General features: G+C 41.2%; 1 protein-coding gene across 1 annotated transcript in view; it reads left to right on the top strand.

The window, feature by feature from the left end:
• The window catches only part of NUP133 (nucleoporin 133kDa), a 39894-nt gene extending 21958 nt beyond the window's left edge, over window positions 1–17936 (top strand). Inside the window, exons 21-26 of the mRNA XM_015421437.1 lie at window positions 3166–3301; window positions 3915–4033; window positions 8885–8965; window positions 11163–11227; window positions 16699–16787; window positions 17097–17936. Of these exons, the coding sequence (XP_015276923.1) occupies window positions 3166–3301; window positions 3915–4033; window positions 8885–8965; window positions 11163–11227; window positions 16699–16787; window positions 17097–17233 (627 nt within the window). The 3' untranslated portion in view covers window positions 17234–17936. The remainder of the gene's footprint in view (window positions 1–3165; window positions 3302–3914; window positions 4034–8884; window positions 8966–11162; window positions 11228–16698; window positions 16788–17096) is intronic.
• The last annotated feature ends 5578 nt before the right edge of the window (window positions 17937–23514 follow it).

The following is a 23514-nucleotide window of genomic DNA, read 5'->3' as shown; positions in this document are numbered from 1 at the left end:
AAAGAGCTCTCTCAGCCCCACCTTCCTCACAGGGTGCCTGTTGTGGGAAGGAGAAGGGAAAGGAGTTTGTAAGCCACTCTGATACTCTGAGTGAAGGGCAGGGTATAAATTCTCCTCCTCTTCCTCTTCTTCTTCGATATATGCATATGGTATGCAATTCTCAGGCATACCCTTGTGAACTGATGGTCATCAGCCAGCTCTTTAATGTTGTACTTGATTCTAGTTTACTATGGGCCCTTTTTTAAAAGACTGACAGGAGAAAGCTTAAGTTCTGGGTTGAGCAGGATGAAACAACTATCCTTGGCTTTATATCAAAAAACCATTGCAAATAGGGAGAAGGGATTTTTAGAAATCCCAAGTGCCCCCCAAGTTCTCAATATCTCCCAGGATCTTTAGCTCACTCTCTTGGGGGCTGAATGTTCCCTGTTCACAATCATTGATCTGTTAAAAATAGCTCAGAAATTCATGGAAAACTGTATGTGAATACATTAACTGCATGTGAATACAGGATTGAGACTGGGTATTCTGTAACCTCTTCTGAGAATCTATCAGTATCCTTTACTCAGGATGGGAAACTGATAAGGAAAAGATGCAAGGCTCTGGAACTTAATTTGCTGGACAGAGTGATGTGTTTAACTAGAAAACATCCATAAACGTAAGAAAGGAATAAGAATTTAGTGAATAAATTCTATATTAATGTTTTCCAAATTTGCAAGAGCCAACTGTAATTTTAGTAGAATCCCTCTTCCTCCTGATCCTTTTAATTGTGGAATGTATTGGATTGGCTCCAGCAGTCCATCAGCAGAAAGCATTGGTATCTTCCCTTCTGGATCTTCCCTTCTGTCCCCTTCCCCCAGCAGCCATCTCTGAACCTGAAAAAGATGATTCACAGCTTTGCAAGATCTCTGTAGAGAGTAATAGCCCCATAAGTCAGTGGGTGGTCATGGGGAAGCAGAAGAGGAGAGGGCAGCCAAATTGCCTTTCCCGCCTCTCTTGTTGGTGGAGCTGTCTCTACAATCCGCTGAGCTCTGCTGAGTCTGACAGGAAAAGGCAAGGGATTTCACCCGCTTCTTTCTGCAGCCCAGCAACCTGTGTGGGATTTATTCTGTGTAGGTCCTGTGATCCAGACAGTCAGCTTTCCTAGAGTCAGAAATGGCTGCTGGTAGGCAGGGGAAAGCAGGGAAGATGTGTGAAGACTTACTCAGACAGGGGTTGCTGTCTCCCACTATTATTTGTTAAATTTTTATCCATTTTCCTAACATTTTGTTGGTTTACAACATTAGAAAGTTGATTCTGAATGCTTTATGGATCTTTTAAAGATTCAGTAGACATGATTACTTTCAAGTAATCATGTCTTTCTGAAATACTCACATACCTCAAATCCTGTCCTGATTTGTGATTTTCAGGTTCCATGTTGTAATCTGTGTTGTTCTTTATAATTAGCAGTCCAACTGCCTCTGCATTATATTCTTCTGAAGCATTTTATATAATTGTTAGCATAGCATAGGAAGAAAAGTATTTTCTTGTTTAGTCTCAGCTTTGAAGATGAAGCTTATAAATCAGGCTTTTTGTTAGGGTGGTGGACATCCCCCCCTTCTCTATTGGGCCTCCCCCTCAGCAGGTTAGATCTGTATCATCATCTAGGGACCCAAACTCGAAATAGACTGTATCTGTGAGGCTTTGACCAGAATCTTTATCATAGGAATGTTGTTGTATTTTATTAAGGTCTTTAGTTGTTTTTAATCAGGGGTGTTGAACTCATTTGTTATGAGGGCCGGATCTGACAAATGAGATTTTATTGGGCCAGGCCATGTGTGTCATAAAATGTAATGCCAGGCAGTGGAAATATAAACTTTACAAAGGACACAGATAAACACAATTAAAGGTTTTTTAAACTTTAAATAAAACATGCTTAAAACACTAGCACTCTTGCAATATTTTGTCTATTTAATAGTCTCTGATAACTGACACCTCTTGCTCTGCATTACCGCATCAAAATGTCTGTGCTGTGGCACAGGTGTGTATCTGTAAGCTGCAAACCTCCTTTTGATTTATTGACATTCATTACAGAAATCTCATGCTCAGCCTAGGACCCAGGGAACAACATGAAATGGCTGGGCATTGCAACCTTTTGTACATAAGTTGTTTCATGTACTGGTCAGAACATGAGAAGGCATCCTGACACAGACTGGGCTGTTTGTCTACAAAACTATGATCTTCTCCAGAGAAATAACTACAACTTCCTACAAAGGAAATGTGCTGGGTAAACTTGGTCTGGACACACACTCTCAGCCTAATCCACCTCACTGGCTTCTTGTTATTGCTCCTCTAAAATAGTTCACATTGCATTCTTACTGAGACTGTATCATGGGGGCATGAATACAGTGAAAAGGGGGAGGCAACCTGGTTGCACCCAAGAGAGCCCTGGCATGAGGAGCCCAACAAAACACACACAGTATAAGAAGTCCGACAAAACACACACACACTGTAGCAAGGCACACAAAAGCTCATACCTTGAACAAAACTTTGTTGCTCTTAAAGGTGCCTAGTATTTCTCCCGTGGGATTGAGGCAGCCCAGCAAAGCAAGCTCTCCCTTGCTTCCTCCCTCCCTTCGGGGAGGAGCCTCAGCCAGTGGAAGGAAAGAAAGGTTTCCCTTTGTCTCCTGCAGCCTGGCCAGGAAGCAAGCTCTGGCTCGTTCCCTCCCCCCCCCTGGCAGGAGGAGGAGGCTCAGCCAGTGCTTTACCAGACTCTCTCAATCCCACAGGAGAGGGTTGCCTATCTATCTCTCCTGTGTGATTAAGAGAGTCTTGCAAAGCAAGCTGCAACGTGTCAGCAGCAGCAGAACTGGAAAAGGAAGCACGAAACAGCCAGATCCTTGTGGGCTGGATTGGAGCCCTCTGAGGGCCTGATCTGGCCCACAGGCCACATGTTTAACGCCCCTGTTTTTAATTCTTTGTATATTCTATATTGTTTACTGTATCTGATGGAACCAGCTTTGAGCCTGCTATGCGGGGAGGGTGGGATACAAATCCAAATAAATAAACATAATTATATATAACTACAAAAGCAATAATTTTAAATCATTTATTTAGATCTCTATATTGTTGCATTTTTGTTCTATCTACCATGTAACTTCAATATTTCAGTTCTTTTTCCAATGTTAGGCTCACCGAACACTGCAGAAGTTAGCAAATACAGAAGCTCGGTACTTTGCAAGGAAGAAAACTCTGCTTGGCTTGAGTAAGCTAGCTGTGTTGGCTTCTGACATATCAGATGTGATACTAAATGAAAAAATTGAAGGTAATTTTTAATGACTTTTTTGCATAAATGGTGGCAGTCCCCTCTTTATTTTATTTTTATGTATTATTTATTAATTAATCTTATATCCCCTACCCCACAAGTGGGCTTGCAGTCTCTTAAACGTTTCATTGAAAAGGAAATATGTTTAATCATACTTTATTGTCTTCATTTTCTACCATTTAAAAAAGTAATTGGTAGAGATTTAAATAAGCTATTGTTTTGAGGGGGACCACTTTGAACATTGATAGATGGTTTTAAAAAGCACTTTTCTAAATAAGGAGTGACCCTTAGATGTGTACAAAGGGTTTGTTATCTGCTAGGTTAGATTTGGACTATACACACTTTGCTTTATCACATAGAACCTCTAATGTTTCTCTGTAACTCATTGTGGACCATCGTCGGTTAGATTAATTTTCTAAAAATACACTTATTTTATGTGTAGGCAGTGTGACTGTAGATATTTTCTTTGTTCCAAATAAAATATACCAAGATCTTTCTGAAATATAGTAAATCCAAAGTTGATGGAGACCTCCAAGGAGCATGAAATTCACACATTAAACTAACAAAAACTTTGGAAAATTAAAGTAATACGTATCATCCTTTGTCTTACAAGAAATGGCTGAACAAGAGCACTTTCTGCTGCACCAGGAGACTCTACCTGAGCAGTTGTTGGCTGAGAGAGAATTAAACCTTAATGAAATGCCTGTCTTAAGTGCCCCACAGCTGATAGAGGTATGTATTTATTTATTTATTTGATTTGTGTCCCGCCCTCCCTGCCGAGGCAGGCTCAGGGCGGCTTACACACAATACGTTAAAACAGCAAAAAACACAGAATTAAATAAAAGCACAACAATATAATAATAAAACATGTCTTAAAGTGCTCGTACATTCATAGATGATGGCGGTATTCACAGCATCCAAGGTAATCAACTACCGCTGTAGTCTGGGTTTTTGTCAGGCTAGTAATCACAATATTTAAGTTGGTGTTGGGGCCAGGGCCTAGATGTTAGAAGGGGCGGCTCCCTAATCAAAGGCCTGGTGGAAGAGCTCAGTTTTACAGGCCCTGCGGAACTGTAAAAGGTCCCACAGGCCCCTGATGTAATCCGGTAGCCCATTCCACCAGTGCGGGGCTGCCACTGAGAAGGCCCTGGCCCTCGTCACAGCTAGCCTGGCTTCTTTAGGGCCTGGTAGGGCCAGGTGATTTTGAGACCCTGATCTTAGTGCTCTCCGGGGGACATGTGGGGAAAGGCAGTCCCTTAGGTAGGTAGGTCCCTGTCAAGCTCTGTCTTGACAGTGACCTGAAGTCCCTACTTTATTTAAAGGGAGCTGGCATTGAGGCTGAAAGGAACTGGCTGTGGTTCTTCAATTTGTTTTTGTATGTCAGACTAGCATGTTAGATTGCTGGTTTAAAATACTTTGAAGGACATTATTTATATTTGGAAACTGGTCATATTAGAGTTCTTTTCTCTGTGTTTTCAGTTGCTCCCTTTTTTGCCCCCTTGATTCCTTATGCCTTTCTTGAAGCAAGTATTAAGTAGTGAAAGTTATACCGCTCCCTACAGATACAGCATTCTTAAAAGTATTTCAGCAGGCAAGATGGGTAGTGTCAAAAGTCCCTGTCCCAATCCTGGGTAAGGACTTTTGGTACAAAGAGGCTGCAGCAAAGCAAAGTTACAAAATACCAGAGAGAGACTAAATCTCATCCTAGTCTTGGTAGGTGCCACCAGTTTTTTCAGTCTATCCCAGCAGCCTAGGAGGGAAAGGACAAGTCTCCCAGCTTCTCAGGGAATTATCAAGAAAAGTCAGCCCTGCAGAGTGGGACTGCAGACTGAGTTTCCAAACACAAAACAGTTAGCTGGTAGGTGATCAAGAGCCAAGGCTCTGGAAGAAGGCTTTGAGGTCAATGAAGGCAAAAACCACAACAGGATAAAAATATAGCTATTTATTTAAAGTGCAAAAATATTCAAATAAGGCAAGACTGTGAAGGAATAAAATAATTAAACCTGAGCATACCCAGCATAGCTAAAACATAGAGTCAAGGTTCCAAATTACCGTTATGGTTCGGCTTAGGCAGTTAGCTCCAGCAAATCAAAATGTTCAGGGCATAGCCCTTCCAAGCAGCAATCAAGATGGATATCAGTCAAGGGAGCTGTACAACCACTGACATGTTTCAGTGCCAAGTGGTCAGAAAGCCTCAGCCATAATGCAAAGGCTAACTAGGTTTATGGAGAGGTCTCTGATTGACCTCAGGCCTGTTAGGCCAATCGGAAGCTAAAGAGATGATGTAACTCTCTGTATGTTACTAGGCACGTGATGTCCTGGGATGGACCAGAGGGGGAGAGGAACGAAACCATACTGCAGCTAGGTCCCGCCCTTTCCCACCAGGTGCCCCATAACATCAGTTGCCTAGAATGTGCTCATTGGAAGGACCAGGGCGAGGTAGTAATTCCTAGCACTTCAGCTGCAAATGATTTCGCTGGCAAGGTCACTGTGTTCTGTCTCCCAACCGTCACTGGGAAGATTTCTGTAGGCCTCTCTGCAGCCTGAACTAACGATTTTATTTCTCAGAGCCAAACAAGGAACCATTTTTCTTTATAGATAGGGATCCAATTCAGCTGAATGCTCATGTAGCCCCAAGACATGCCTTGCAGTACTGAGCAATACTGTTGATAACAAATGTAAATAAAAAAGATGGAGCTTCTTATACTTTTGTATTGTATTGAAGCCCAAGGTTGAGCTGAGTGAACATTGGGTCTCTCTCTCCCCACCCCCATAGCATACTTGATGTTTTGTTCATTTGAAATCGTCTGTCACAAAGACTCAAAGGGGATATACAAGATTGAGAATGGGTAGAGATCTAGATTTACCACTACAGTCCGACCGTTTTTACTACATCTGCTAGTTTTTTGCCTTGAATTTTTTTCCCACTGCTACTTCTACCACATCATGTCTCATCAACTGGAATGGTGCCAATTGCTTGGGATAAACATGTGGTTTATACGTTTGTCCTAAAGCAGGAGTCCCCAACGTGGTGCCCGTTTCCTGATTGGCTCTGCAGGTTTTTTTTAAATGTTGCTTTGGTAGCAGCTGCGGCCATACCACAAGTGTGACTGAAGGTATACAGGAATGTGTGTATGCAAGAAAATATTTTAAGGCAATATGTTCATTTTAAAAGGAATACTGTTAAACACAGCTTCTATCTGAAATGTCAGAGTAACTATTAGAGCTATGCATAACCTCACTCCGACATTTTAGAGTTGCCTCTGCCTCTTTTGGCAGCCATTTGTGGTTGTGCCCACCACACTGTGTCAGAATTTTAAAGGTGCCTGCAGGCTGAAAAATGCTGGGGACCCTTGCCCGAGAAAACTGTTTCTGCCAGTTTCCCCGAATGATGCATCTCTGATCTCATTACATCAAAACCTTTAAGTCAACAAGGTCAGGTACAGGGCATCCATTGTGTAGTTTGGTTAATAAATATAATCCTCAACCCATTCCAGGCCTCAAACACAGGGAAGCATTCTATGTCAGACTGTGTTTTCTCTCATCCATTTCTACTCCCCCAGCCACACCTCAGTATCCAGATATATGATGGCTTTTGTTAAGGGTTAATGACGTGCTCCAGAACTAAATTAAGGTTATTAGTTGTTGTTGTAGATTTTCCGGGCTCTTTGGCTGTAGTACCTGACATTTCGCCAGCAGCTGTGACTGGCATCCTCAAAGGTATAACACAGAAAGATTGGAGTACGCTCTGTGTCAAATTAAATTAAGGTTACTTTGCGACAATAGAAGGCACCAAGAGAGCTGATAGACTTTTTCAGATTAATAGCAACTTTAGACTGAGGCTCCACTGAGTTCAGCCTCGTAATATGTTCGTTGTAGATTGCTGAAATATAAGGAGCCATGAGAATGGGCAGTTTAATTATAGAAACATTTCAGGTGTTGAGTGAGCTGTACGGCCTGAAGTGTGGTGCTGGATAAAGGTACTACAAATGTAGGAACAGCTTTCTTCTTCTCCTTTCACCATCCTGGAGGCAAAAAGAAGATCCAGCCCATTACTGTTTGGGTATAGCAAGAGTACTGAACAAATCTGTGAGCAGGGTGGGAAGAGTTCCTGTAACTAGCTTTGCTAAAAATCAAGACAATTTTCTTTTCTATTTTGCATTACTGAGAATTCTGTATCTGGTTTTTCTGGCCCCGCATCAAATTCCTCATAGCAGCATATTATTATCCCTTTTATCAAAAAGGCAAAATGTAGTTGTAATCTAAAAAGAAATGCATGTTAGTGTTGAATTTTTTTAACAGAGCAGAATGGCAAAAAACTAGAATGTTTTATTCCTTTATTTATATCCCACCTTTCTCCCCAATGGGGATCTAAAGCCCCTTACATTGTTCTCACCTCCATTTTATCCTCACAACAACCCTGTGAGGTAGGTTAGGCTGAGAATGTGTGACTGGCCCAAGGTGTGTGTGAGTGGCAAACTTCCATGACGAGAGTGGGATTAGAATCTGGGTTTCCCAGATCCTAATCTGACACTTCACCCAGTACACTACACTGGCTCTCATAGGAAAAACTTAACTGTTTTTTGGACTTGTTGGTACAATCGCCTTTTAGTTTTAATTGCTTTGGGGAAGTGACTTTGACTTTCAGTCAGCAGTTGTGAATGGAAATATAGCAATAATAACTAAATGTTAATTTTCAGTTTACAATCTAGACTGAAGTATTGTGTAGAAGTCTAGTTTATGTTGTCTGCCTCAGTTGGAAAATAAATATAGGCCCTGGTCACATGGCAAAGTTGTTGCGGGAGAGGCATGGATGGTGGGCGGATTATCCGGGTGCGATCAAACCCCAACATCTGGGAACTGGAGCGCACCCGTGGCTTACTGCCAACAATGCAAGTTAAAAAACTAGTACTTCCAAGGTACTACTAAACATTTGCCACGGGCTGCCTCCAGACGCCCGTGGTGTGATCGTGCCGGCGTGCGGCATTCCCCTCCGGTCCCTCGTTTACCTGCTGGTGCCGAGGGAAGGACCGGTGGTGTGCCGCCGGCGCGTCTTATCGCATAATCGCGGGTCAAACTGTGCTGGGGCAATTAGCCACGGCTCCCCCCCCCCCCCACGATATCCAACCCGTGTGACTGGGGCCATTTTCAGGTGTTAAATAGAAAAGGTTGTATGGAGCTTTGCTAGATCTTTATCTGGTTTAGAGACATTGTAGATTGTTATTAGATCTCCACCAATATGCAGATAAAGCTAATTTCTATACTAGAATATTTATTTGTGGAACTATGTTCCTAGCACAATAGACTGGGAATGCTGCAGCCTTAAATGGTATACAAATTTGAAGCCTATCATATAGCAGCCTTACATCAGTGCAGTCTTTCCATTGTAATATGGGTGGAATGCATTTCTAAAACCTTGACTCCCCCCCCCCCTTACTATAAAAATACCTGCTGCTGAATCAAGGCATATTTCCCTGAAAAGGTCACATTGGAATAACAGGGTGGACTTCCCACACTGAGTTCTTCAGTTACACATCTCTGGAGACTTAAAATAATTTTTGTACTTCACTCTTTATACTCTAGCTGTACATATGCGATGAGAACAGAAGGGCTAACGAATACGACTTCAAGAAGGCACTTGATCTACTTGAATATATTGATGAGGTATGAGAATGATCAGAGGTCAGCAAAACATTTTAAGAAAGAATAGATTTTACCATCTGTATGCAAGAAGATACTTTAAGTTGTTAGTCTTTTTTGGCAGCTAACATGGACTTCCTATTGCTGGCTGTCTTTTTATAGATAGAGGATCAAGAGGACAAAAGATATCAGTGTTCCAACCATGCCACAATTTTTTTAAAGTTGTATGCATCTTGTAAAGGCTGAATTTTAGAATAGCTTTCAAATAACTGCATAGAATAATGAATAAAAATGTTCAGCTGATACTCCTTAAGAGAATCTTTACAAATGTCACTAAACACCCTTAGCCTACAAATTCAAATCAATTCTAAGTTCCTTTGCTCCTCTCTCTCAACCCTATATTGACTCTTAATTCCCAGGAGGGTTGTCAAGTTACAGAGTGCAGCAGTGAAAGTAGAATCAGCAGCTCTTAGCATTGGCATGTTAGTACTTAGACCATGACATAGCAATCCTGTCCCTTCATGGCTCTCTGCCCCACAGTCATTTGGACCTCCCTTGCCTGTCCACGTCCTGCCAACAGGCTACAGACCTACTTAGGATCGTGTGCATGTTTTTTGTTCAGTTCATATCTCTTTGCCTCTTCTTTTCTCCAACTCTAACACCTATTATCTCAGATTTCTGCTTTTCCTGCCAAATTTGATCCACTTGCTTCAGCCATCCTTGTGTTTAACCAATCTCCCACCACTTCTTTCTCCATGGTATTCAACATTTGATCTGAAACGTGTTGGGATTTCTTCAAAGCTCCCTCTCTGATTATCTCCTGCCTCAATTTCATGTCCTTTTCCTTACATTACATACTCCCACGACCATTCCTTCAGGATCTGTCTGCCTGCTTACCTTGGACCATTCATTCAGCCTATTTGCCTCTGATTCCAGTGGAATCCTATGAAGAGCTACTCTAGTCAAATTCTTCAAAGTCAGTAAACATAGATTTGGAGTAACCCTTCAGTAGAATTGCACTGGCTATCTCTTGTCTTCTCTGTGTCCCAGGATCTCTGCCCTGGTTTGAGGTTTTCCTTTCTGACAGAATTTGACCTACAAAGTTTTTAATTCCCTGAGCAACTGAGCATTCCATGCTACTACACCAGTTTGGCCAGTCAAAGCCTGATGCCTCACTGTACAAATACAATACAGGGCAGAATCTCTTTAACAAACTTGGATGTGGGAATACCCATCTATGTGGACAACGTAGGTTTATGTTGCCAGTTACCTAGCATATCTAAGAATACTGCTGCGTCCAGTAGTTGCTCTTTGCATCTTGTCCTTCCTTGCCACAGTTTTCCCAACCCTGTTTTTCTGTTGGGTGTCTATGTTTCTAAGAAGAAAATTACTTGTGCCTTGTGTTGAAGCACTATTGGGCAAAAAATTTTGTGCTTTGACTACACAGGAATAGAAGGTATACTTTAAATAGTGTTTTTCCACTAATAGACTTTCTCTGTAGCAAGTTCATGCTTTCCTCTAGGTTAATGCTGTTGGTTGCTAAACAGCTTTATTGTGTCTTTAATCATAATTAACCCACACTATTCCATATTTGATCTCCCCTTAACGTCCCCATCTTCCCATAACATTTCCCCAAAAATCTTGAGTTGTCTTTGAAGCAAGACTTTTAGCAAAGTCTTGTTTGAGTTTACAATGTTGCATGATTGTTTCATTCCCCCCCCCTTGCAAACTGGCATATCTTTTGTCCATAACCCTTGGCACCATCTCCTTTATTCAAGCTCTCTCATGTGTTCACTTCCTCTGTTCTTGCCTTTCTTCCTTCCCATCATCACTTTCTAAAGTAGCTGCTGCTTTGTCATCTTCTGCTATTTCTTTTTGTCTTCCATCATTTGGGTATGTATCTGTTTAAATTATCTCAATTACCTTTTGGTAGAATAACATAATCTTTCTCCTTTTTAAAAATTTACTAGCATTTTTCAAAAACTTAAACCATCTGGGTTCCTCGTCTCTAGCTGCCTCCTTTTTCATCTTCTATTCTCCATCCCACATGAATTTCTTCTAGAGTGTACCCGTAAAACTGAAAATTGTTCCCTATTTTTGGTGATATAGTTTATAGCTTACATGAGCTATCAAATGTGGTTGTATTTGTTGCAGATCACACTTTTACTCTGAAATATCAAATGTATGTAAGGTTTTTCCCCCCTCTCCATTTTAAATGAAGGATGAACAAGTGGATATAAATGATCTGAAATTAAAGATACTTTGCAAGGCTCTTCAGAGAGACAAGTAAGTGAACAAAATTACTTGTGTTAAATCTTCCGTTTTCTAATTTCTGATATCTGATTGGATGTGCAGATTATACAAAAAAGGATATACTGTTTAGAAAAATGCATGGTATTAGGGATGGGCATGAACCAAGAACATGGCATACCAAGATTTGCGAACCATAACCCGTCACAATCGTTTAGCCACCAAACAAACTGGTGAGGTTCATAATGTGGTAGAATGGGCCCCCATTCTAGAGACACCAAACTCTTAGGGGCTCTCCAGCTGACCCGTCTCTACCTGCTCTCCGAGTTTGGTGAGGATTGGATTTACAAGGTCTGAGTTACAGCCCTCCAAAGAAGGTGCCCCTAGGGAAGTGCTTTCTTGGGAAATGACAGGTGCAGGTTCAGGAGTGTATAGAATAGACCTTGTGCATGCTAAAGGCATCAAACTCCTCTGGACTTCCCCTTGATGCTCCTCTACATGCTCTCCAAGTTTGGTAAGGATTGGATTTACAAGGTCCAAGTCCCCCAAAGAAGATGCTCCCAGGAAGGTGCTTTTGGGGAAAATATCAGGCACATGTTCAAAAGTGCAAGCTATACACAACGAACACACAGGGAAGGTATTGGTGTTTCCAGTACTGGATAATTCTGCCCCTTCCCTGTTGCTTTGAAGTTGCTTTGTTGCTTTGAAGTTTGGTAAACATTTTGTTTGAGCAGAGACTGTCTGTCTGGAAATGTATCTGAGGTTTTAGTCCAATGGCACCTTTTAAGACCAACAAAGTTTTATTCAATGTATAAGCTTTCATGTGCAGTAAATTAGCATCCTCCCACTTCAGAGAAGAAGATGCTGTAAGGTCACCTCCATGCTTTGAGAGGAGACTGATGGAGCATAATGGCAGGGTCTTAGTTAATTACTCTCAGCATTCCACAGTTAAGGATATATCTGCCCATCAATCTCCAATTTTGACATTTTTATTCCCTTCACTATGTTTTCCCCTGGAATTAAACCCAAACAAATGGTAACCATATAAACTAAGCTTGTTACTCCTGTTTGGTCCTTGAATCTGTTAAACATCTTCATTATGTTGTATGCTAATTTACTGCTTACCTTCTACCTATATGTATGGACTGGTAACTTCCATTTCGTTGTATCTGAAGAAGTGTGTGTGCACGTGAAAGTTTATGCCTTGAATAAAATTTTGTTGGTCTTAAGGATGCCACTGGACTCAAACTTTGTACTGCTGCTTCAGACCAACATGGCTACTCACCTGAATCTCTCTGGAAATGTATCCATTCACGAACTGCCACAAACAGCTTGAACGTTCATAGAAAGTTCTTTCTGGTTGACCTGACATGAACTTCAGTTTGCAAACTTTGAACTGGCCAAAACATATCACAAACTTTTGTTTGTGAGCCAGTTCGTGCCCATCCCTATATGGCATATAATGGTTTAGAGAATAACAAGCAGGGGACCCACAAGGACTTGCAGGGGGCATTATAGTTTCCCCTCTCCATTTATTCTTTCCCTTCCCTGAAAGTCCCGTAACCTCTTCACTTTTCCTTCCCATCGGGCAGCCTCTCCTCAAGTAAATTCTGGCCCAGTTGTGTAGTAGCCATCAGGCCTATGCCCAGTTACATTCTGGGGAATCCACAAGGACCGGGGGACGGACCTCATCCTGTATCCGCTTCCTACACTATTTCCTTTTTCCCTCCTCCTGGCAGCCCCATATCCTTTTCCCTTTCCCTGCTTCTTCTTGCCTTCTCACCAACCTACCTTTTCTTTGCCACCAACCTTCAGCTCTATTTAGTATTTATTTATATCCCCCACTTTTCTCCACAGTGAGGAACCAAAACAGCTTTCATTTCTCCTCTCTTCCATTTTATCTTTTAAAAAGGCCTGTGAGGTAGGTTAGGCGGGAATGTGTGACTGGCCAAAGCTCACCCAGTGAGTTCCCATGGCAGAGTGGTGATTCAAACCTGGGTCTCCCAAATCTTAGTCTGAAACTATAACTACTATACCACACTTTATTGCACAAGGTGGCTGCTGTTGAACAGTAGCAAGTAGCTGGGCCTGGGTGAGTCATGCAAGTTGTGTGGTAGCAAATCACCTAGTGGTTGCTGCTGGGCCTGTCCCCAGTGAGTCCTCCCTCAAAAACCAAAACAGTTCTGAAAAGGGTCCTGCCCCTTCTCACTGCCCTTTACGGACAGAAACCAAGGCTTGTAATGCTGGCAGTACTGTTGTGGTTTCCTAGCAACAGCCACTGAAGTGTCTTGCCTGCTTCCCTTTCCAATCTTCTGCCTTGTGGATCCTGGCCTGGTGGAAAGACAGCATGAAAATGTTTTAAAGAGAGAAAGAAATAAAATACCAACAAGATTTTTTCAGGTATTTTTTTTCAGTTCGACTATAGCCGAATGCACACCCCTAGTCTTGACTGGGGAGAAAAGTGGGATATAAATAAATGCATATTCTGTACGTGGAATGGCACCTGTGGGCAAAAACCATAATGCTGCCTGTCAGTATTTTTTGGGTATCACATAAGCCGAATACAAAAGCGGAGAGGCTCAGGGAAGGAAGAGGGCATGCTTACATGCCTGCCCTCTGTTTTCCCAGTGGGGAGGGAAAGAAAGGCATTTAAACATGCCCCTTCACTTCCCTGAGCTTCTCCACAAAAGCGGAGAGGCTCAGGGAAGGAATAGGGCATGTTTGTGTGCCTCAGTTCCCTGCCTGATCTTCTCCAGGTGCCCCACAGCTGCGGGGCACCTGGATAAGATCAGGCAGGGAACCAGGCATGTTTAAAATGCCTTTCTTTCCCTCCTCCACATCTGGGAGGGAAAGAAAGGCATTTAAACCCAAGAGCTGACTTGCGGCTCAGGTGGCTATTAGGTTTTTTGGTATAGCAAAATGAACCCGAAAAAAGCCGGATAATTACGGCTTTTTCGGGTTCAGCTATACCAGTAGCCAAATACAGATCTCTGATCTGTATTCTGCTTATGTGATACCCGAAAAATACTGACAAGGTATTTTTCGGGTATTTTTCTGGGTCGGCTGTAGCCGAATGCACACCCCTAGATGCATGTACTAAATTCTATATGGGGCTAATAATATTTGAAACCTCCTCTACACACTTCATTCAGTATAGTTAATGGAGACTCCAGAGTTCTGTCCTTATGTTTGCAGGTCAGAAAATCATTGTATCCACCCTTTCCTCTTTTCCTCTTATTTATGAAACAAGGGCTGCGGTCACACGCAACATTAGCCACGCAAGAGATACGGAAGACAAGCGGAGTTTCCGGTCGCGATCTCACCAGCACATCTGGGAAGCGTAGCGCTTCCGTGGCACAACTGAGGCTTCCTGCCGAAAAAGCGCAGCAAAAAACTAGTACCTTGGAGGTACTAGTTTCCAGAAACTGCGGGGCAAGGGCGGGCGTCTGATCGCGTTTCCGGTGGCATCCGGCGCCCGCCCATGTCCCCTTGCGGAAAAGGGTTTTTTTTTCCCCAAGTCTCCGTGGATGCGCACACGCACCCAACGGAGCATGCGCATTCGTAGTGTACACAAAAAAAGAAAACCAGTTCGCCGCGCCGTGCGCTTCTTCATTGCGCGCAGGTGTGTGTTGTGATCGGCACCTCTCCCTACCCACGGAAGCTCCACAGTACCTCCACAGAACCTCCACAGTAGGTCTGATCGCTTTACTGCATGTTAGTTTGCCCCGGGGCAAACAGCCACACTTCTCTTCTGCAGTTTCCTGCCCGTGTGGCAGGGGCCCTTGTCAGTTTTTCTAATGGCTCTTGTTAGATTTTTGAGAAGGTCCACATTATGTTCTAAACTTGCTTAACCTTCTGAATTCATAAGCCCCTACCAGATAAACTGCAGAACACTTATTCCATGCTCTGAAGTGGGTAGGTATGTGCAAGTGTAATTTCTTTCTCTAAATTGTGGACAGATTATGGAAAGGGTCTTGTTGTAAACAGTATACCTATTTATTAATTGAACAGAGGTTAGCATTCAAGACTAGTATCTTCTAAATTCTAAATATAATTCTGTTAAAGTTTTGTATCTGTTTTGCAGGTCAGACATTGTTAGAAACTGATCTTTATTCAAGTAGCATATTTAGCATTTCACCGTTGGGCTAAGAGGCATGAGCATGTTCTTGTGAATGCCAAGTCCTCTTCAAAATTGTGCATTTCTATTCTCTGACCTACCTGTTCTGTAGGGCTGGGCATAACTCTTATACTTCCATGCTTTATAGCCATATATGGTACTGAATTCTTGGGTAGTATCTGGAGGCTCATGGGGGCATCCTTAGTGACTTCCTAACATGGTAGCACTGCCACCATTTCAGCAGAAATGAAATGAATGGAAAGTATGGTGGTACCTATCCATGTTCTCAGCATGCCTAGCTACTTAATGTGACTGTATATTTCCCATTAGATGTACAGGAAATATATACAATAAACATAATCGCAAATTCTCTCATCACCTTGGGTCTCATTATCACATCAGGTTTTGCCTTTTATCAAAAGATTTGGAAAATAGTTACATTATGGGGATTTTGTTTTTAAATCGTGGTTTTCTATTTTGTGAAGGGATACACCTTTTTAACAGTGCAATCTTGTGCATAGTTACTCTGGTTTAAAGCCACTGAAATTAATGGGCTTTGAGTGGTGTAATTCTACACAGGATTGTGCTGTGGCCGGGGATGATGATATCATCATTATTGTTGTTGTCGTTATGACTAATAATATATATTCACACTATACTAGAACTCAAGATTTAAACTGGATTTAAATTGTATATTTTAATATTGTTTTTACTGTGAAATGACCTGTTGTGACCCGCCCTGAGCCCTTTAGCGTGGGAAGGTGGAATATAAATCAACATAAATGAATAAATGAAAGTATGATTTTAGATTTCTCTTGCAGCAGATGCACCCTGGCAGTCTGAGAGTTCATACAATTAGCCACTTACAAATAAGGGCACATTAACATTTGCCAAGGTGCCCATGTATGGAGTACTGTAAACAATAAACCAGAAGCATTAAAAGGGTATTTCCCCGTCCTTTGGTGTCAATGCTGATTGTGCCTACCGTTGTTGATCTTTGGTTGGTATTGATCTCTGTGGCAGAGGCTCCCTTTTTGGAACTTGATTGGTAATACTGCTGAAGGATCCAGGCTAGTGTCAGCATGTCCATGTTTCTTCTCAGCAGAGTTTAGACATACATCATAATAGTTGTAATGAAGCCCATATCCACATTAATATGTCCTTCTAGTAATTTGAATTTTTATAATGTATAGCATACCTTCCAACATCTTTAATATTATTTTGACATAGCTGAACTTCAGTGATCAGTGCTAATTCAGTGTGCAAGACAATTGCAGATAACTAAACTAGAAAAGTGCATATGCGAGAGAGAGCACATTGGAAATTTTAGTTTAGTAACGTTATTTCAAATGAAGCAGGCTACTTTATCATTTTTATTTTTGGATTACAGTTGGTCTAGTTCAGAAGGCAAAGATGATCCAATTGATGCCTCTAAAGACAGCATATTTGTAAAAATACTACAAAAACTGCTGAAAGAAGGTAATTTGTTTTGTTGTACTGAATATGTTCAGAAAAAATATCTGTAAATCTTTTTATACCTGTGTTATCAAAGGAGTAGAAAAAATAGCATTTGCAACAAAGATCCAAATACATTGCTATCAAAACTGAAGTGAGAATTGATTTGCAGAGGGCAAAAGGAAGTTGCCAAATTTATTTTGAAAATTAAAACTTGATCCCATTTTAAAGATAGTAGTACTGTTGTATCCCAGTTCCAGGCAAGATAGTCTGAAATGTACTTTTCCATAATAATCAAGCACCTGGCTAACACAGTGTTCTTTCTGTTTATAGGCGTTCAGCTCAGTGAATATCTTCCAGATGTGAAAAATTTACTGCAAGCCAATGAACTTGGAAATTTAAAATCCAATCCATACTTTGAATTTGTTTTGAAAGCAAATTATGAACTTTATGTCTACAGGCAGGCATGAGAGAATTTTGAATTTCAGAATCACTTTTTTACACTGTGTTGAACTCTTGAAATAAAGCATTTAGAAGAAAACATTGTTGAAGAACCGAGTGCCTGTAGAAGGTTAGGTGATTTTCTATTTTTAAAAGAAGAAAACTTAGTTGTGTATAAGTACGTTTCTCCAAGCTATTCCACAAGGGAATTGAAAGGCATGGTTCAGAACAGACTTTCTTTCATTTCCACAATCCAGTGCTCTGTTTCTGAAAACCAATAGAGTTATTCATGCATCTTATTTTGAATAATGCTTTCCACTCCAGTTACAAACACAATACAGATCCACATATGCTTTACATATAAAACAATGAGACTTTCCAGTGCTCACCATGTAATGATAACACGTTCTACTACAGTCTAGGTAATGACAAAAAGCCTAGAAAGCAGTTCTTCTGAGCATCTCTCCTGGAAGGTACTTTACATGACTGTTTCTTCTTCAAGTAGTGATGGTTGGGTTGGTAGTTATTTGCTGTATAGTCCACAAAGTTCTTGACTTCTTAAGGAGCTGATGGGTTAATATGAATCAGTTTAGTTGCTTTAATCTAACAAGTGCTACAGGAGAAACATTCTGCAAACAGTTAAGCGCACACAGATTGACTGCCAAGCAGATTGCATCCCCTTACATTTTACTTCTCTCCCCTGGCTAGATGCCTGCTAAAAGAACTTGATCCAACAGCTGAAAAGGTCATAAGTTAAATCAGTTGACGAGATTCCAATTTCTAGTTTTAAAAGCACAGCTTTCATTCCATGGCTTCCCTTCTTGTTCTACTAATACGGCTCTGAGAGCAGAGGAGCTGAACATGTTTGGAAGAACAGACTTATCTGGAGATGTTCAAACATAGAAGAAAAAATGCATTAGCACTACTAGAAATAGATACTACATAGCAGGGAGTCATTTAATATACCTCAGTTCTGCCTTTTAAAAAGATCTAAAGTGTTTGAGCTTATAGAATAGTTGTAGGAAAATATTTTTAAACTAATACATTGAACCTGTTGAGGAAGAGAAGAGGTGTGTTCTACTATTATTATCTTCCCTATGCTTCCTGCATTAGTTTACAATAAGCTTTGTGTCTAGCAGAATGTGGCGTCTTCTAATGAACACTGAAGATCCTGCTGGAGTTTTCCTCGACTCTCAGCTCACTTTCTTGCGTTCATCAGAAAAGTGCTATGTAAGCTATGCATCGGTAGTAATGATTTCCCCAGAGTCAGTTTGGCCAAGTAATTATTTCAACTGGGGAATATAATCTGAAGATTACTCACATAGAAGGTGTCGTTGCAACTGCATTTGAACCACAACATTTTGTTTTAACAGGCTCTTTTTGAAACCAGTGGTGCTCTTTATTTCCAATTTGGGCGAAAGCAACTGTTTTACACGTGTGTAATATTAGAGACAATTAACAAAGCACCAGTGCGTATCTTTAGGAGTAGTATGTAAGAATGTTAAAACAATTTTCAGTGCTAAATGAAATTAACTTGAGGCAGCTACATTTTGCAGCCAGTTGCTCCAACACAGTCAAAGTGCTTCTTCATTCCAGGGTTTAACCTGTTTTTAACTTGAAAAACAAATGCAACTTTTAATAAATTTACTTCTAAAGCTAAAAAAGGTCAGATAACCAGTTTTCCCTGCACAACGGTACAATGAAGGTGACAGTGAATTTCCTTAGAACTTGATTGTCTAAAGGCCCCAATGTATTTCTGGATGCACAATAATGCCAGCTTTTTTTTTTTTGGCAAACATGAGGATGATTGCATCAATCCAGCACATCAATAATTGCAAAAAGGCACTATGTGACAAGATAGTTGCTCATCTGAATGTACCCACAAAATTCTTCCCAATAGTGAGATTTACCATTTGACTCTAGTGAGACTAATATTCATCCATGTTCAGTGGTCTATTTACACTTCAAAAATTCATTAAACTTGCAAAGAAGGGGGTAACACTTCAGCAAATTTCTAATAGGTAGCCTCGCACACAGAACTGCAGAAGCCTGGTTGTTGTTTTTTTCAGATTTGTGTGCTGGCCAGAAAAGGAACACTCTGTGTATAACCTTTAACAGGAGATGCAGGATTTTGTGCACAAACCAGGAAAGTGTTCACATGCAGAAGTTTATCTCTGCAGATTGTGTCCTGTTATATTCTACTGGGGAGAATTTATTCCTACAGCATTTTTCATTCAGTGAGAATATGCTGTGCTGAGAATTTAAATCTGCCTATTTCGTTACAAAATGTATGAATTCTTTCAAAGAGGAGAAATGTTGCAGCTTCCAGGTGACACTTCTGAAACCATAATATGATTTAAAGTAGCTGCCAGGGGTGTAAAGTTGTTACTTACACTGAGACACAGTTGAGAAGCTACAGCGATCTCTCCTATGGAGATCAGCTTTTCTCTTACTCAGCTCTCATAGCTGGAATTTGACCTGACTTGTCTCTGTTGTAGCAGAGTACTAAGAAAATATTGGTTTAGTCCTTCATGCCTATCTTCCTACATTCTAATCCCTGAGAATGTTTACAGGGGAAATGCCACTTGCTTGGAGGGATTAGAAAAACCGTTACAAATGAAATTAATTTATTACCAAAATTATGCTATTGCAATGCTGCCGATCATAACATGGCCAAAAAATGTCATTTGCATGCACTACCTTCTAATTCTAATTAGCATATCATTGTTCAATTCTGCTTTTTAAAAAATTATATTAGCTGTAAAATCTTTTTCCCATTGTTAATGTACAGTATTTGTATCAGCAAAAAGTATAATGGCCTGCTCTTAGACGACTTCCTGAAACTGTATAAAGGCTGCAAAGTTAGCTTAAGTCTGTCTCATATTAGTGGCCAAGTTAATCTTTAGCAGCAAAATAAAAACAGGAGTTTGGTGGTTTCTTAAAGACTAGCAAAGTTTATTCCAGACTAAGTTTTTGTGAGTCCAAGCTCGCCTCATCTGATGCTATGTAAGCATTAGGACTGATGTTATCAAACTGGTTTATGGGGTTACTAGGAAAAAGGCCCGTTGTGGAAATAAATACAACAGCCTCTAGAAAGAGGCTCTGGGCGGGTGCCCCGGCCTTGGACACTCAGTGTCAATTTGCTCTGGCGACCTCAGCAGGGTATAATGACACTGAGTCCACCATTTTCTCCAGAGGAACTGATCTCTGCTACCTGAAGAACAGTTGTAATTTTGAGTGATCTCCAGCCCTCACCTGGAGATTGGCAATGATGGTTCCCCAGAAGGGAATAGTTGGTTTGGAGGGTGGAGTCTATGGCTTTGTACCTGTCCGAGGTCCCATGCCTCCTGAAACGTCACCCTCTCCAGGCTCCATCCCTCACATCTCCAGGAATTTCCCACCTGGAGTTGGCAACCCTATCTCCTTCCCAGCCAATCATCAACCTACCTTTATTTTCCCTTCACGCTTCAGCTTTCCACCCCCCACACACCTGCAGCCTCTCCCGTGCTCTGAAGCCCTGACTGCTACGTCACATTGGCTGTCATACGGGGGGCCAACTCAGCAGCATATGAGGATACAGAGCCCACCATTTTCTCCAGGGGAATTGATCTCTGCCATCTGGAAAGCAGTTGGAATTCTGAGTGATCTCCAGCCCTCACCTGGAGATTGGACACAAAACTGGTTAGAATGTTAGAGGCAAAAGCCAATCAAGTCGCATATGCAAATGACCTCTGTGTTCCGAGGCAGAGGCCAATGAGGCTGCATATGCAAATAACCTCTGTGTTCTGACTGGCTATGGGGGGGAAAGAATTAGCAAATTGTTTAGAATGTTAGAGGAAGGACTCAGGCAAAGCAGCCAGTGGATAGGGAGACCCTCTGAATGACAGATCAGAGAGCGAACTGATTTTGGAGCGTGTGGAATGTTCTAGAGAAGTGCCACCACCATTCGGCTTTTATTTATAAGGGAGATTACACATATATGAGAATCAGTCTTACACTTGGTAGGACTTTCTTGGCAATGTCTGGCTGTTGACATACTGTATTTTAAAGCGGCTAATTTAATCCTGCGTCTTTTAAAATTCAAAATGTTATGTATTAGTTGAAAAAGAGGATTGATTTATTGTCGCTATGAACCATTTTAAAGCTACTAGTGTGCCATGACTGTGCCTAGAAATGAGGGGGGAAGATCACAATTAAATAGGTAACATAACTAATCTTGTGTAAACTTTTCTGTAGATACATGGGTTTGCCAAGAATGCCACGCATAGTTTGGCTTTGGCCTGGAATCTCAGGTGGCCAAGAGAAGGTCTGTGGTTCTCTTTTCCCCAAGCCGCAGCCATGAGGTTCTTATGACCTGAAGCAGCCTCTGAGGCAACATGGGGAAGGGATGCAGAAGATGGGGAGGTGGGAAAGGTCCACTGAGGATCTTTGGAGCCAAACATTCCAAACTCTCTTTTTGATGCTGCTATTGTACGGCCTCTCTTGACTTCTGGATAGCATATTGACACCTGCAGAAAGAAACTTCACTAAATATCTTTATGAAATAACTATTAGAAGTAAAATGCTTAGCAACTTTAACCATCAGAGTGCTGTGGATCATAGCATTGTTACAGAGGAAAAAAGTCACATCCATGACCTGAAGACAATCTCAACTTTAAAAAAAAATAATCGGAACAGTTGCTATCTGATGTTCATCAACGGATGCTGTGTTTTCTGCAAGGAATCCTACATGTTTCACTGACACCTTGCACACCTGTTCATCAAATCAAAATGCAGTTTTATATGCAGCAATATGCCTCTTCATTCTCCCAATTTTACCAACTTTTTTGCTTTTATAAAGTGACACTCAGCAATGGGCAGTCTTTTCAGTTTTAGGTGTTCAGGTTTTGTGTGTATTTAATGTTCTTAAAAACAGCAGAGCACATGAAAAACCCCAATTTCCCATCCTTTGCAGTTAGCACTGTCTAGAGATGCTTTTAATCATAACAACTGTTCATGATTAAAGTTGGTACAGTGTGTGCTACACATACACACGACCCCATCTTTATATTTCATGCATAGAACTATGCACTAGTGGCATCATATACACAGCCAGAAACCCTCATGTGCAGATAAGACTATACCATTGCTGCTGTTAACAACCATGGTATAACCAGTATTGAAAACAAGTACGGTAACTAAGGCCATGTGCTTATGTATACAGTTGTTTGTATTGTGTTCAAATACAGAATTCTGCACTGGATGCGGATTCAGTATCCTGACAACGTCTCCATTTGGCAGTGTCATTTTAACCAATACTTAATCATATATAGTTTGGAACTATATTGGAAGAGCTAGTAAAGTCTCTATTATGGTGGGCTGGGGGGGGGAGGCTAGGTATCAGTCAAAATGGTGGGCTTCAGTGTCATACTTTTACACCTTGGAACTTTAGCAGAAGCTAAACAAATGCTTATTCGTGTAATTCATACAAGGTAGGTTTTGGGGGTGTCTCTTAACCTTGCCTGTGAAATTGCTGAAAAGTAATATTCTCTGCTCGACTTCCTGAAATCCTGGTGGCTGTTACTTTCTCCTACCTTTCTCAATACATCAGCATGGTTCTCTTAAGTTAGCAATTCAGTCCAGTATCCTTTATACAGAGTAGTGCCGCTTCCCATCCTAATGGGGCCTGCCACCTCTTCCCTAAACCTATCATTAAAGTCCTCTGTGACCATAACTAGATATGAATCTCTTGAGATTTTTTTTTTTAAAGCCAGAGGACTTTAGTAGTATAAATAGCATTAAGTAGAGCAAGCCTGTGGTGTATGGTAACTCTTCAGTGCAGGCCGGCAGCTGGCCAACCCCTTGGGCTATTTATCATCATCATCTATATATAAACTGATTTTACACAGCATTTTAAATAATTGAACATTGTCTATACGGTATTTAGCAGTTTCTTCTCCCCACACCAAGTCTGTCACGATGACTTATTCACCAGTCCACGTACATTGTGCAAATCTTTCTCATATACATGTTACTTTGCAAGTGAATTTTGTACAGCCTCACAATCCTTTACAGGTGTTGTGAGAACTTGCCTTGTAGCCCTCAGTCAGTCATGGTGAACTGGGGAGGCTTAGGTCAAAATTATAGTTCAGCCATGAGGATCTAAACCTCTGCCCTGTTCCTCAGCTATTGCTTCCGCTATGTAAAATTATTAGTTACTCCACCCAGTTGCTGAGAAGCTGAACGGGACTGATTGTAAAAATAGCTGATGTGCGGATGCAATTGTGCTTTCCTTTTCAGTCAAGATGTTTTTGGACTTTTCAAAAAGTTA

The sequence above is a fragment of the Gekko japonicus genome, unplaced genomic scaffold (assembly GCF_001447785.1).
Source record: "Gekko japonicus isolate JY-2015 unplaced genomic scaffold, Gekko_japonicus_V1.1 scaffold851, whole genome shotgun sequence".
Classification (NCBI taxonomy): Eukaryota; Metazoa; Chordata; class Lepidosauria; order Squamata; family Gekkonidae; genus Gekko; species Gekko japonicus.
This window is presented reverse-complemented; position numbering and strand designations above follow the sequence as displayed.